General features: G+C 39.8%; 1 protein-coding gene across 1 annotated transcript; it reads left to right on the top strand.

Moving 5' to 3' along the window:
• The first annotated feature begins 5,084 nt into the window (after positions 1 to 5,084).
• Positions 5,085 to 5,987, top strand: LOC135711805 (uncharacterized). Its single transcript, XM_065234759.1, has one exon. The coding sequence runs from the start codon at positions 5,085 to 5,087 to the stop codon at positions 5,985 to 5,987; it is 903 nt and encodes a 300-aa protein (XP_065090831.1).
• The last annotated feature ends 10,062 nt before the right edge of the window (positions 5,988 to 16,049 follow it).

Raw genomic sequence — 16,049 nt, 5'->3', positions numbered from 1 at the left:
GATGATCCGCTTGGCATAGATGGTCCACAGTGGCTCACGACGAGCAACTGAACCCGATCAGTATCCATGTGAATTCTTCCTCCTTCTTCGGTGCATCTTGGGCTCTTGAGCGCAGCCTTGATAGCTAGCTGCTTACGGGGAGCGTTTCGTTGTGTACTGGAGGAAAATGTACAACGCCTCCTGCCAAAAGCACTGCTGCTGCTTCTTCTGATGACGACGAATAAGCACCGTTCGGTGAGACCGGATGGGATTCGATTTTGAAATCTGTGTTAGGGAAAGCGCTGTTTGCATACAATCGGTGATAATTTTGATCACCATTGCAACAGTTGGAAATTGGTGTAATTTTCAATATTGACCACCAACATTTATAAAGTTTTCATTTTAGCAGATTTGTAGAAAATTTTTCAATCGATTGGTTTGTTTATAATTAAAATCCAACCACTATTGACAGAATAATAAATAGTCAAAACCTCACCACTTTCTGTAACGCGATCGATTTTGATTTTTTTTAAATTGCACCCCCAATATGTTCCCGACAGACGCAATCCTTTGTCAAAAAATACAGTTAATTGTATTCACTGTTAACTTAGTCCCACTGAAGTGAGCTAAAACGGTAAAACAATTTAAGAACCACCCCGGCACGATCTAGAAGTTCCACAACAACAGCACCTCCACCGAAGACTTAATTCTTCCTCCAGGGTGAAAAGTCAGTTGATTTAAAGGACCACAATCGAACTAAGCCCCGTCATGCCAAGCCCCACCAGACCATGTTGCATGTACGAAGGTATTCTACACATGTAGGTACTCGAAGCAATCCAAAACGGTATGGAACGCCACGCCAGCATAATCGACCGGGGGGCGAGCAATCAATTTCCAATCGCCTGCGTCTCCCAATCGATTCGCTGCTTTGGTGGAAGAAGATTATAACCTATCTCCATATACCACACTCACGCCAGCGACGGACGAGATTCCCGCTCAATCTACGTAGAAGACCGAACCCGGAAGGGGATAGCAGCGGGGAAGTTAAAGATTGCAATTTATCGTTCGATTGTTCCACTGTCAAACGTAATTTGAATAATTCAGACTTCGGTGCGAGCGGGCAATGATCGCATGTAACATCAACTCGGACGGGCACTGTAGGGATGCGGATTATTCCGTCAATCAGATTTATCAATTTCACAATTGCGTGCCGATGCCGATGCCGCCATAGTAGTTGGCGATGCAAGCGACCGAGGTGGAGTTCCTTCAGGTGAGAGCGCTCCGTTTATCTACACATGCAACTCCTACACCACCGCCGACTGAGGGAGCGAGTGAGTAATGCGAGGCAATTAACTTGATCCGATCAGTACTGAGTGTGGGTTTCAGTGGGAGATAAGTTCAAATGCTTGTTCGAATGATGTGAACTGCGTGGATAAAATCGTTTCCAGTGTATCACAATGTTACCTATGACTTTGGATTATAACGGAGTTAGTTTGAAACAATCATTAATCTCCCCAAAGTGACTTTTGATAGAAGCGTCTTTAGAAGAACGATTCATCCTTATTAGGCCAAACAATAGTTTCTACTCATCACCACCAAACAATGCATGAATCTTGTATAAACTTTTACCGAACCAGGAAGACTCCTCCAGAGTCAGTGTATCAGTCAAAGTCATTAAAAATTTATAAACATCCTGCTTTCGGCTCCGTTTCAGGATTATAGCAAACTACGAAAAGCCATATGTTTACCCGTGCCGCACTCGCGCTGGCTGGCTTCAAAGTGAAAGTCATGCTTAACTATTTCCACTTTTGAATTGATTGCCGCTCGTTGCTGCCGTGGGGTTTTCTCTGCATGACGGAAGCTTTTTCTGAACCCCTTTCCTTGGGGCACAGTCATCAAAAGCCTTGTCCGCATCCTTCCAGGCAGCCCAGCTCTTCTAAACTCAGTCAAAATCGTCGAGTCACGTTCTGGTTGCTGCTGCTGTTGCTACCTATCCACAATGCTGAGTGAAAAACGAAGTCAGTCCGAGTTTTATAGTTCCGGAATTGCACAGCCCAGAGTGCACCCGAACCCGAAGCCTTAATGTCGGATATTAATTATAGCTAAAACGGATATTAATGTATTGTGTATTTCGTTCCTTTATACATTTATAACAACCTCGCTCGGGCGCGACCGACCAAGCAGTCAGGACCTCAAATGGCGAGGCAGGCCGTGCCCGTTTCCAGCTTTGGTCAGATTCGTGTTGTGACGGTTGCTTCGATGCTTTTGGTGCTTTGACGACGGTTTTACCTATAGACGGGACGAATCTTTTTCTACGATCTACCGGAAATGGTTGCTCGTTTCATTTTTCCTCTTGCACACGGTTGAGCATTTGCATGGCGGTCAGGCTGGGTTTTGATAGTTTTGATGTTCGATTTTTTGTTTGCTTTGAATCTTGGATGTACTTCCAATTATACATTTCTGTTCCTATTTTAGCACGATCTGTTTTTGGCATACTATGTTTTATGACAACACAAAATAAAAATTATCAAAATATATAGGGGAAATGACGGCTTCGGCATGATAGACTATTTTCGGCAACCCAAATTGAAACACTATTTTCACTGAATTTTCTTACGAAAACACTTTGTTGAATGCATGCAAACGATTCTTTATGCTTTCAGCTTCAATTTGACTATATTTTTACCACTGAGAAAAAGCAATCTAGCAGGGTTTTCTTGAAATGAAACACACGCACTACAAATTGTAGCTGATTTCGAGCTGCCGATAATAGAACAGCAGATTTACATGCAGTTCAAATGGAACGGTTGCCGAAGAAAAACTGGTTGCCGACAATACTCGCTCTCACTAGAGAAGATTGGAGCTTTGTAAAAGCGTTTCAAAACAGTTTTTGACAATTCTTTCGACTGAAATTGTTAGAGCAGCTGGCAGCAAAAGATTGTAAACAAACCAATACTGCATATGTGTGCGTTCCATAGAAAAAAAAGGCTATAGAAAGAAGGTCGCTGCTTAGGTTGCCGAGAATACGTAAATTCCCCTACACATGTTAAACAATGGCCATCGGCATGTGTTATCTTGTGAAATCGAAAATAAATACAAACTAAATTGTCTACATAGATCCCCTCAAGCAAAATTAACCACAGAAAATTACTTTCCCGTCGGCTTTCTGTTTGCTTTTTATTAGACGAAATTAATTTCTTACCACTTACTAATCAACCATCCTCCACAATTCACTCCCTTAAATAACTCCTTGTTATTGTCATGACAGTGAAACCCCTCAACACAAAGACCACCGGCTAACTAGATTGAAGCGTAATTTCTTTATTTCCCCATTGCAATATTGCAGTGCCAACGTGATCCAAAAGTGTTCGGAGATTATGATTATTTCCGCCGCCGGTGGCTCTGCTACGGTTTCCTTCCCTGGTGACCCATTGTTCTAAATTGAATCTTTCTCTGCTTAAGACTGTCCCCGCTTCAGAAAAGGAAAGAAAAAAAAGTATTCCTAAGAAAGTACCAAACTAAATGAGGGAAACTTTTCGGCTTTACACACCGAGTGAATTGGGTAGAGAGAGGAAAACTGCCAGCGACGCACATAACCAGAAAGGTAAACATGTGATTTTATGTGCTGAGAACCCTCAGCTTCGTCGGAAGGCTGCTGGGTGGGTCAAAAGTCAAGCTAAATATTTGCTTCCACCCTCGACATGGGTTGGATACACTTTCCTGACGACGATTATGGCGGAGCAGAAACCCGAAGTAGAGCAAATAAACCGGAAAGCATTCGTAAGCGGGTCTGTGATGTTTGGTGGGACTTTGTGGAAAATTAGAAAATTGCCGGCTTTAGCCGTTCCAGCCGTGCCGTGGTGTAACTTAAGGTTTTTTTTTGGTCATTATACAACGGCAGAGGTCTACTTTTGGACTTTATTTTTTCGCTTGTTTAGCGAGCGTTCAATTTAGTGTTCTTGATGCACTTCCAGAGTTATTAATTGAGAGCTTTCCTTGCCAACCAATGCCTGAATTTGTATATTGTGCGGCAAGCACAAGCATACTCTATGCCCAGGGAAGTCGAGAAAAGTTCCAACCCGAAGAATGTCCTAGACCATAACGGGAATCGAACCTCAATTGTATTTTTCTCTCTTCTATAACGTAGTATATTTTAAGTAGATTTTCTCTAAATATGATAATTACCGCCTTATTAACCCTGCGTTACTCGCGCTGTTGTAATTTGTACAACACACATGAGTTTTCCATTGCCATTTTGTTGCTGAGTTACCAATTGATCTGAAACCTCAAACAACTTTTTTTGATCTAAACAAGCTAAACTTTGATTACAGTAAACATCTAAAAAATACGGATAATAGGGAAAATGTAAATGGAAACCGCGTAAACGGTGTCTGTTGACGATAGACGTCTTGCCGCACTAGAAGGGCTTTCTTCACTAGTAGTTAAATAGCAGCGAGATGAACTCTGCAGTAATAACTGCCCAAAACTGAGCCACCGATCACTAAGTCCCTTCTTACGGGGGGACTTCAATGCACACTTGGCCGCTGGGGAAAATCGTGAAGCTTAATCCTGGAAAAGATGGCGTCGTCCGGGTGGTGACTCTCCGCACAGCCTCATCTAAGGAAGTCGTGCGTTCCGTAGCACGAATCGCCTTACTTCCTTCGTCACAACCTACATCAATCAACTAGCCAGGTAGAGCAACCCATTATGGGAGAAATTGCTCGATGCGCACCTGTGCATTGCACAGGTAATTGCAGGTCCAAGTATATATATTTGCCTTGAATGATCTACCTGGTGTTTTTTCTTGTGCCCGGTCTACTTCGAGGAATCTACCGTCATCCCATACGTCCGTTGAATCAATCTGGGAATAATGATCATACGGTCACCATTAAGCCAGCGAATACGGTATAATGCGGAATCGGAGCCTCGACAGTGAATAGTTTAAGGGAATGAATTTGTAAATAGTAGGATTAACAAACATTGAAACATTCCATATTTCAAGGTGGCCGGAATGTTGGAGATAGGAATAAGATTTGTAAATATCAATCCAATTAGTTAAGTGTTAAATTACCATTCCAAATATTAAACATTCTCCTACGTTGAACATGAACGTCCGAGATAAATCATCTTCCGTTCTACCACTGAACGCTGCCGAGCTACAATACGCCGAACAACTACTCTGCCGTTTAGCACAGCGCGATAGTTTCACTGAGGAGCTGTCAGATCTCTCAAACGGCGACCGTGTCGCCAAGTCATCAGCACTGAAGTGGTTAACACCGTTCGTAGATGAAGACGGTACTCTCCGCGTTGGTGGTCGTCTACGTAATGCCGCGCTGTCCGACGTGATCAAATATCCAATCGCGTTGTCCGCCAAACATCCGCTAGCTGCTCTGCTGACTAGCAGTTACCACGTAAGACTACTGCACGCAGGTCCACAACTCCTGTTAGCCACTCTTCGCCAGAAGTTCTGGATCCTCGGCGGTAGAAATCTTGTCAAGTCCGTTTACCACCAATGCCACACTTGTTTCCGATCCAAGCCCACTCTAGTCCAGCAGAGCACAGCCGATCTGCCGGTATCGCGAGTTTCACCGACGCATCCGTTTTCCGTGTGCGGTTTAGATTATTGTGGACCATTCTACGTAAAGTCTGCAATTCGAAAGCGTGGCCCCACCAAAGTGTACGTGGCAATTTTCGTCTGCTTCTCAACCAGGGCTGTCCATATTGAGCTGGTTAGCGACTTAACAACCACTGCTTTTCTAGCTGCACTCCGTCGCCTAGTCACCCGTCGAGGAAAGGTCGTCGAACTCCATTCCGACAATGCAACTACCTTCAAAGGTGCTTCGCATACCCTTAACAGGATCTACCGCATGCTGAAGGTCGAAACTTCCGATCGTGAACAAATTTTCGACTGGTTTTCATCCAACGAAATCTCGTGGAAGTTCATTCCGCCCCGGGCACCACAGGTCTCTGGGAGGCCGCAGTCAAATCGGCGAAGACACACCTTCTGAAGACGATCGGTAATGTCAATATAGCTTATGAAGATCTTCTGACCTAATTGGCGCAAGTCGAGATGTGTCTTAACTCTCGACCCCTCACACCAATTCCGGAGGATCCCACCGACCTTGACGTCTTGACTCCAGGACACTTCCTAAGTAATCTTCAAGCGGTTCCTGATTTGAATTGGAAGGAGACATCGGATAATCGCTTGAATCACTGGGAATTGACCAAGAAGCGTGTGCCGCAAATCTGATCCCGTTGGTATCCGGAATACTTACAACAGTTACAAAATATACGTTGAAGGAAACAGAACTTACGTCGTCTGTTTCTCTGGTCGGTCGATCACAAAGTGATCGAGTGTGCATTAAAGTCCCCCCGTAAGAAGGGACTTAGTGATCGATGGCTCAGTTTTGGGCAGTTATTACTGCAGAGTTCGTCTCGGTGCTAGTTAACTACTAGTGAAGAAAGTCCTTCTAGTGCGTCAACAGTGTCCGTACTACGTGGGATTTGACTTAATTGATTACAACATGGAATATATCGAGATCCTGACCAGATAGAAAATTACTGTCTGGGATAAAGTTGTTCAGAAGATCATAGCCTTGTCGCTGGTGGACAGTAGTTCAGAATTTGCTCACTACGTAGCGCTACTATAGAAAGATAGAAAGTAAATGTATTCGGCAAAGTTTTTCAGGAAGTCAAGATCTTTTTGTCGGGTGACAATAGTTCAGATTTTTTCACTATACAGCGTTTGTATATACGTGCCTTTCTCGCATATGCTATGTCTCGAGATCCTGACCAGATAGAAAGTTACTGTCTGCGACAAAGTTGTTTAGGAGGTCAAGGTCTTTTGGCTGGTGCACAGTAGTTAAGAATTTTCCCACTTCATGGTGCTAGTATACATGTGGAATTCGCATATAAAATATCTCAAGTTCTTGACGAGATAGAAAATTACTGTCGTGGGCAAAGTTGTTCAACATAAACTTTTTGCTCGTGGACAGTTGTTCAACATTTTCTCACTACGTAGCGCTAGTGAAATGTGAAATTCTCGCCTGTGATATATCTCGAGATCTTGACCAGATAAAAAGTTACTGTCTTGAACAAAGTTGTTCAGGAGATTGAAGCCTATTTTTGGTGCACAATGTTTCAGAACTGTCTCACTACGCGGCGCTAGTATACACGTGAAATTTTCACGTATAAAATATATCGAGATCCTGACCAAATAGAAAGTTACTGTCTTCGGCAAAGTTGTTCAGGAGGTCAAGGTTTTTTGACTGGTGAACAGTAGTTCAGAGTTTTCTCACTGCAATCTTCATATATGCTACAACTCGAGATCCTGAACAGCTAGAAAATTACTGTCTTCAGCAAAATTGTTTAGGAGATCAAAGCTTTTTGGCTGGTGAACAGTAAATAGTTCAGAATATTGTCGGTATGCGGCGCTAGTGTGCATGTAAAATATTTGTAAGGTCAGAAAGCTACTGTCATCGTCAAAGTTGTACATGCGGCAAAGTTCTTCCGGATGGTGAGTTGATTTGTTCAGAATTCTTTCGCTTTGCTGCTTTAGTATGCATGTGAATTGTAAAATATATTGAATCAAATGCAGCTTTATTATTTGGATGTGAAAAGGAACTAGATACCTCCATTATACCCATTGGTATAACTAATGGGGGTGCCAGGGGGGCCAGGCCCCCTCCAGAATTTTTGGTGTTTGTTTTTGACTCACCGGTATTTTGTGAAGCTTGTTAAGTTCAATGCCACTATTCAACAGTGATAAAATTGCACCACCAACAAAGATTTTTTAAACTCCTTTATGTTGATCACTTTTGTTATGTTCTGGACTAGAAGAAACAATTTCGAGAAATTATAGTATATCAAATCGATGGCAATAAGACGTCTTCAGGCTCTACAAATTATCCATGAGTCCAGGAATTTTTCTTTAACTTGTGGAAACTTCGTAAAACTTCAAATAGAAGTTCAGGGAAGATCGTAGAAATTAAGTAAACTTGGTAGAAATTCTGGGAAATTCATAGACCTTCAGAAAAATTCGTAGCAAAAAGGAACTTGGAAAAGTTTTGAAAACTGCGTAGAAGTAGAGAATTCATTTTAATTTGAGGAGCTTCGTAGAAGTTAAAGGAACATTATTTTATTTCAGGGAAGCTCATTATTGTTCGGGAACCTCTACATAATTTCAGTTTTTTTAGCCTCATGGACTTGGAATAGTTGTGGAGATTCAACAGCAAACTTTGTAGAAGATTTTCGAATTTCGTAGCATTTTGAGGAGCTGCGTAAAACTTCATATAAGTGTAAGGAATTTTGAAAATGTTCAGGGAATTTTTTAAAAGATCTAAAAATAGTTCAATACATTTCTAAGAACTTCAGGGATCTTCGCTTCAGTCTAGGGAACTTCGTTGCAGTTTTTCAGAGATCTTACTCCAAAAAAGCTCCATGAACGTCTTGGAGGTTTTGGGAACTTCGCTGAATTCAAGGAACTTTCTAGGTGTTCAAGAATATTTGTAGATGTCTTAGGTGGCTTTCCAGAAGTGCAAAAATGTTCAGAGATCTTTGTAGAGTTTAAAGAAATGGAAAAAAATATGGAATTTGCAATAAACTCAAGGAACTTCATAGAAGTTGAGGAAATTTTGTAAAACCTAAGTTTTGTAGATTTTCAGGAAACGTAGCATAAATAACAGGATATTCTTTCAAACATCCTTCCTAGACATCAGGAAATATTCGAAAGATTTCCATATAGTCCAAGATATTAGTAAAGTTCACTGGATATTTGGTAGGTTCAAGGAATCAAAAATATCTCCAAATGACAAAATGACAAGCGATCAACGAACCGATTAATAACGCTATGTCAGAAGTGCAAAGCAAAATGATATAATCTTCTTCGTTCTTTTTCATGACAAGCAACCCGTGCGACACAACTCACTCGGGGCGGTAGAAGGAAATGAGCAAATTGTTGGAAAACTGCTTCACGAAGTAGAGCCGAAGATTATACACGTGTGTTAATGGGAATTTTTTTTGTTATGTCTTTTCTCGATTCAGTTCAAGCAATGTCCTCATCCGTGCATATTGCAACAAAGCAGGCAAGCAATATATCATTATCCTTTTACCACTTGGATCGAGCTATGTTATAGAGCGAGTTTGTCATGGTAGTCGTAGCAACCGTTTTGTCTGTATCGTTGGTTGCTTTATGTGTTTGGATTCGCTGGGTAGGTTGTAGGTTGATCAGAAAGTATTCAAAAGTTAGAGATGAACTAGCCTAAGGCTAAAAATCTGTTTAATAAAGAATTGAAAAAAAAAGTATTCAAAAGTTTTCCCGCTAATGGAATCAGATGGAATCTTGAATGATGAATCTTGATTTAATGGTAATATTTGTACATTCTCTATAGGAAAGACCCGTGCCTTGGTGTTTTAGCTATATTGTCACAAATTTGCACTCCAGCAGCTAAATTCCGGGCAGAAATTTCAATTTCTGCATATACCTAATATGTATAAATTTCTTTCGTTTCGATGAATTGTATGCCCGGAATTCAGCTGCAGGATAGTTTGCATGAATCAGTACATAAGAAATTACGTGCTTTTTGTGTGTATTTTTTGATTAAATAAATAACTTGAAAAAGCTCTTTCCTGTACAATGTACATGTAAATAATAAATTGATACCAAATGGGTTTAACCACAACTAACTAAATTTAAAATATTAAAAAAAATACCAACTTTTGTAAAAAAAAAGTTAAATTACTATCTAGGGGCTGTTCATAAACTACGTAGACAGTTTAGGGGGGGGGAGGTTGACGATTATCCACGGCCCATACAAATTTTTAAATTTTTGTATGGACAATTGTCTACGCAGGGGGAGGGGGGGTCAATAATCCAAAAAAAAACTGTCTACGTAGTTTATGAACAGCCCCCTAGTTATAAGCAGGAACAAAATCATGCAAGTTTCAAGTGTATTCCTTTCGATTAGAAATATAGTTAAATCTTGATTTTGATAGTTAGTTTTAAAATTAAAAAAATGTTCTGTTCTGTTCAGTATCTTAAAAACCTGTTACAATTTTTGCCACATGTCAAGATTTTTCGAAATTTTTGATTCCTAATTTTTTCTTACTTTCTTATCTCGAACAATTTTTCTCTCGAGAAATGCTGTGAATCTCAGAATCTAGGTAAGTTTCCTAAGATCTTGAATAACGAATCTTGAAGACCAGGAGATTAAAAACTTGTCGAAATTTTTTTTTAGTCCATTAAATTAATTTGAACAAAATTTCGTCCATATTTTTTTAGAAGGCTTATTTATTTTGAGGAGTTTTTTTTTAAACTCTTGATTAAGTCAAACATTTTTTTTTTATATTAATTTATTTGTACAGGCTCAATCGAATAAACTTTACAGAGCCGAGTTATCATTTGCATTATACATGAATAATGTATTAAATCTAGAGTTAAAGGAATTGAACCGATTACTCGCGGTCGTCTCGAGGTTAGTGGAGATTTACAGTTTTTTGGATGGGGAAAGGGAGAAGGAGGTTTGAAATATGATTTATTATATAAATATTTAATTAATCCTAAAACATGAACTTATTTCTATTCATCTTGAAAACAAACATTAAAAAAAAAACTACACGCACAATACACAAACTAAAACAAACACAAGGTTAATCAAACTTACAATCTAAGGTTAGTATTCTTAAAGTAAACATATATGAGTTTCATAAACTCCAGATCACGTCTAAGTCAAACATACTATTAGTATTAAAATTCTTATTTGTTTTTTTATATTAATGTACTAGAATTTTGATGAAATGACTGTCCAGGAAGGATATTGCAATTTTATCTTTTATCTTATAATTGATCTAAATCGTTAACTTTTATTAACATTTGAATTCGAAGAATTTATGCTTACAATCTGTATCAGGGATATACTTTTGTATTAGTTACAAATCTTGAAAATATATGGGTTTGGGATCACAAAACTATTTCTATTTTAACATTAACAATGTTCAGAATTGTGCAACTGCAGCATATGCATGTACGTAATTAGTGGATTTGTTAGTTATTTCGACGCTTTTTAACAATGCTTGACATTTCCCATTTTTTAACTTATTTCTTGTTGAAAATCAGCAGCATTGCTATCGATGCGTATTTCTGATCGATTGGTGATAAAATTATTGAAATTGGTCCAGGAGCAGCTGAGTAATTAACGTTCAAAATCTTTCATAATTTCGTTGCATGTTCCATTTTCAGTTTTCACAAAGTGTACCCCATATAGAAATCACTGACGTGGTCCTACGCCCAAAAATGGTGCATCTTGAACATTTTTCTACGTCTTTAACGTATTAAATTTATTCTGCGTGCACTTTACCTTGAAACCGCCAGAATTTTATAAAATTATAAAATTCAAACTCCTAGAGTTTAATTTTGGGTACTTTGTCTGAGATTTGACTGATGGTGATTTATTCAAAATAAAAAAAAAAATGTTACAAAATTCATGAAATTATCTAACCCTGAGAATTTTCTTAAGTTTGAGATGCTTACATTTACAAGATCCGGACTGTGATTTTATTACAAAAAAACATGAACAAACGATCATTGCTTGTTCAGAATCAGTAAGCGTTTAAGGCTCTTCCAATCGAGGTCCCAATCATTGTTATGAAATATATATATATATATATATATATATATAATCAAATTTATTGCTTCATCATTAAAGTAATAGCAAGCCTCAATGTCATATTATTGGTCACAAAAAAAAATGTACCCAAAAATAAGTTACCTTGGACGCAATTTGAGTGAGTTTTTAATAAACCGTAGTTTTGCAAAATTAAAAAAGTGCAGCAGGCCCGCCTTCGGCCCCCTCCAGATAAATTTTCTAGCTACGCCAATGATTATACCCAATATAGGTTTATAAGTCATGAATATAGTTCGGTGTGATCATATTATTTCAATTTGTACCTTATTTAATTCGAAACCTCGAGTCACATATTGTTTTTATTTATTTATTTTTTTTTTCTCTTCTAACGTAACATATTGTAAACAGATTTTCTCTAAATATGATATTTACAACCTTATCAACTAATCATCTTCATTAGTATCATCTGTTGCACAACTGCTGCACAGCGTTGTAACCGTAGCGTATTGTTGAGGTGTTGCAGGTACAGGAGAGTTGTAGAGGTGTTGCAGGTACATCCACAGGTTTTACAAGTTCCCTTCCTGTTTGTCGCGGATGACTTCTCTGCTGTGCCTCCATGATTGTTTTTGGCACAACTGCAGGCAAGAAGGATTGAACATCTTTCGGGAGACTTTGGATATTCGCAATCGAGACTATCGTAAGCAGTTAAAAGTGGACTAATTTCGGATGGCGAAATGGAACAAATTTTGTTTAAACCCTACGCTGGGCGGCCTAACGGGACCTGGCCGAAACCTTACCTATAGCTGATGAAAAGATGGATGTTGGCATGTTCTTCAGCTCTTTTGTGGCCTTGGTGATCAGCTGCTCTTTCGTTTTGGCCACGAAATTACTGGAATAGACCCTCCGTTTGGGTTCGCCCAAAAAATTTCTATCATTCACAGCTGGGGGACGTGTTGGGTTGGGGTGGGCAGTCTACGGCACAACGTATATCTGCAGCCGATCTTCTGATACTTCCGCATAACAATGTCCATTAGGGTGGGTCACCGTAATATGGAAAAACGCAAACTTGACTCATCAAACGAGAACAACCCTTTTTTGGTTCCATTTGGGAACCCGAAGAACTGTGCAAAATTTGGGACGATTGGTTTCAACCCTGCTTTCCGCAATGCGTTTGAAATTTGTATGGAAATCAGTCTGGGAAAACCTACTTTTGTGCATTTTCATCCCTAGAGACCACAATTTTGCTTGAACCATGCCATGTAGTTTTGAAAGTTCAGCTTTGCCAAAGAGATTAGGGTGCTAGAATGTCCCTAAAAAATGTTACAGCTGTTCAAATATTTATGGTTTGAATTAAATGCTAAAAATCATATTTTCTGCCAACACTGCCGGTGTACCAATTGAAGTCAGATTTCAAACTTAAATAATTTGGGAGTATCTTATCTTATCGATTTTGCATGTTAAGATGAATTATTCAAAAACAATTTCTCAATCTCATAAGCGTAGATGGAGAGAGAGTGGAGGGAGGGTGCTTACTACATCCCCGCCACCTCACTCATATTATTGGAAGCTAAGCTTCAAACTGAAATAACTTCGGTGTTTCTCATCTTGTCGAGTTGGTTTGTTCAGATGTGTTATTCAAAACCAATTGCTCAATATATAGGTGTAGTTACATAGGGGAGAGGCTTACTGTATTTCCTCCATTCCTCACATATATTAATGAAAATAAAGTTATAGACTGAAATAATTTCGGAGTTTCCGATCTGCGAAACAACAAATTACTTCCTTGATGGTTGTCAACGATGTGGCTGAACGAGGGGTGAAGCTAATGTCCGACTTCAACAAGAAATCCACCCAATACCCAGTTCAACAGCAATATTTACTTTTGGTGATCAAACAGCATCGATAAGAGTACCTTAAGAAACTGTGGAATATATTAAACTAAATTATAATCATTGTCATAGGATTACAATTGTGAGAAAACGTCTGACATTGTATATTACATAGGAAAAAGAGTGGGGATACTTACTTTCAAACTGCTTCTATGAGATTTCTAAATGATTTTGACTAACTTATTCGAACATCGAGTTATTTCAGTCTAAAAGTTTACTTTCATCGATATAAGAGGGAGAGCGTAAGATATACAGTAAGAACCCCACCCCCCCTCTATTCAACTGCGCCTATTATAATGAGAAAATATGTTTGAATAACACATCAGAACATACCAACTCGACAAGATGAGAAACACCGAAGTTATTTCAGTTGGAAACTTTACTTTCAATTATATGAGTCAGGAAGCGTATCGTAAGCCCCTCCACTCTTTTTTAACCACGCGTATAAGATAGAGCAGTAATTTTTGAAGAGTTCATCTAAACATACCAAATCGATAAGATAAAATACTTCGAAGTTATTTCAGTTTGAAACTTTACTTCCATTGATATAAGTGAGATGGGTGGGCGGGGGTGTACTAAACAACTCCCCCTCCCCTCAATCCAACCCCGCATATGAGATAGATCAATAGTTTTTGAGTAATTCATCTGAAAATACCAGATATGAAACCCCCAAATTATTTCAGTCTGGAATCTGACTTTGATTGGTACTCCGGCATTGTTGACAGGAAAAGTGATTTTTGGCATTTAATTCGAAGTATCGATCTTTGAACAGCTATAACTTATTTCAGAGACATTATAGCACCGTACCGTTGTTGAGCACTTCCTGTACTATACTTTCACATAATAATTTGCTCGATTCAAATAAAATTGTGGTGTCTAGGGATGAAAATGCAAAAAGGAGGTTTTCCCATACTAATTTTCATATAAATTTCAAACGCAATGCGGAAAGCCAGGTTACAACCAATCGATCCTAAATTTTGCACATTTGTTTGGGACCCCAAATGGAACCAAAAATACATGATTCTGATAAAACGATCATGATGACCCACCCTATTGTCCATCTTGTCCAGGTACTTCTTCACCATTTGGCCGTTTTCTCCGACCTCCCGGCCACAGGCGCGGAACGATGAGGCCACCTTGCCCTCGGTATCCCTCTTCAGCTTCTGCTGCACTTTGCGGTCATGCAGCACAGTCGGACAGCTGGAACCAGGCTTCCGTTCGAAGCTCTCGCCTTTCTTAAGAAGCGAGAGGATGTTGTGAATGCTGAATCGGCTATATCCGGCGGACACGATGTGCCTCACGATGTCTAACTTTTTTGCTCCGGGGTGGAGCTGACACTACGAACAAACCACCAAGCGTTGTTGCTTGACTGTTTTCGCCATGGCTGCTACAAATCAACTGATAACGCTGTCATTTTTTTTTTCTGTATACAACAGGGTTGCTATGATTGGCGATGCATAGGTGGATTTACCCATGTGGCAGGGTAATCGCATGACAAATCGCTAAAAAAATCTAGTACATACGAAATCTTAAAAAGAAAAAGAAAATTTTCTGTTATTTAAATTATTTTCAAAATATAAATCAATTGGTTTCTAAATTGGGACGAGCTCTCATCCTGACAATCCACCATCTTCAGACCTGTTTTATTTATAATCGCACCCTGGTTAGCCTAACAGAAGACCGCCACAGCTTAAACATCTCTGGCCGCCCAACTCCGAGAATCGAAACACTTCTGCAGAATAACCCAAAAAAATACAAAATTGCACCAACAGAGTAATAAATTGATTCCGTTTTCGTTCTTAATTGCCCTTAAAATAATACCTGGGGCAATTATTTTTACTTTGTTGGCGTAAATATTCCCCCACTGCTGCCCTCGCTCTTCTGTAGTTGCAGAAAATTGCATTCACATCATGAGCCCAAATCTCATTTCGAAGCAGCGAACGATAGAGCAGTGGTGCTACTTCTGCTCCTGGACAGGACGAACATGAAAGAGCATTGTGCAACATTAACCATTAGTAGATATACCCACACCGACACACAAACGGATGGAGCCGGAACAGTACCGTACCAGGTGGGGGGAGAAAGCCATTCAAACGTGTTGCAAAGGTCGTTTGTCTGTTGGGAAGTCCTGAAGGATCCTCCTCGCTCATTTGGTCTCCCCTTAACTAGCTGTTGAAGACAACTGCTACGGCAAAGAGGGCAAAGACACCGCACAAGACCCCAGTTGTAGACACCGACGGCCAACACCACCAAGATCAGGACCAAGAAGAAGTGCATTCGTGAATCCTGACGTGTTCCTCTTCTCGAGTGCGCTCTCTTCGCACGTTACGACCATCTAATAATATCCATAAATTTTCGCCTCTCCTTCCCCTCACCGCGCTGAACAGCACCCATGGCATTCAAGTTCTAACTTTTATTAGCGTTTGCCTTGTGATTCCTTATCTACCTTATTTTCGACTGTCCCCACTCACCCCCTCCGAATAGAACCGATGCAATTGCTAGGCCAGGGTAAAGCAAACCCATGTAGCAGGTCTCTGACGGACGGACGGAGCGCGCTAAA

The sequence above is a fragment of the Ochlerotatus camptorhynchus genome, unplaced genomic scaffold (assembly GCF_037179485.1).
Source record: "Ochlerotatus camptorhynchus isolate MF236.1 unplaced genomic scaffold, CSIRO-AGI_Acam_v1.1 ptg000443l, whole genome shotgun sequence".
NCBI lineage: Eukaryota > Metazoa > Arthropoda > Insecta > Diptera > Culicidae > Ochlerotatus > Ochlerotatus camptorhynchus.
The sequence above is the reverse complement of the archived record's forward strand: the minus strand, read 5'-3'. Positions and strand labels throughout refer to the sequence as shown.

Bases quoted from the DNA above. Each gene is read 5' to 3' on its own strand.
- LOC135711805 (XM_065234759.1), top strand. From the start codon at position 5,085: ATGAACGTCCGAGATAAATCATCTTCCGTTCTACCACTGAACGCTGCC.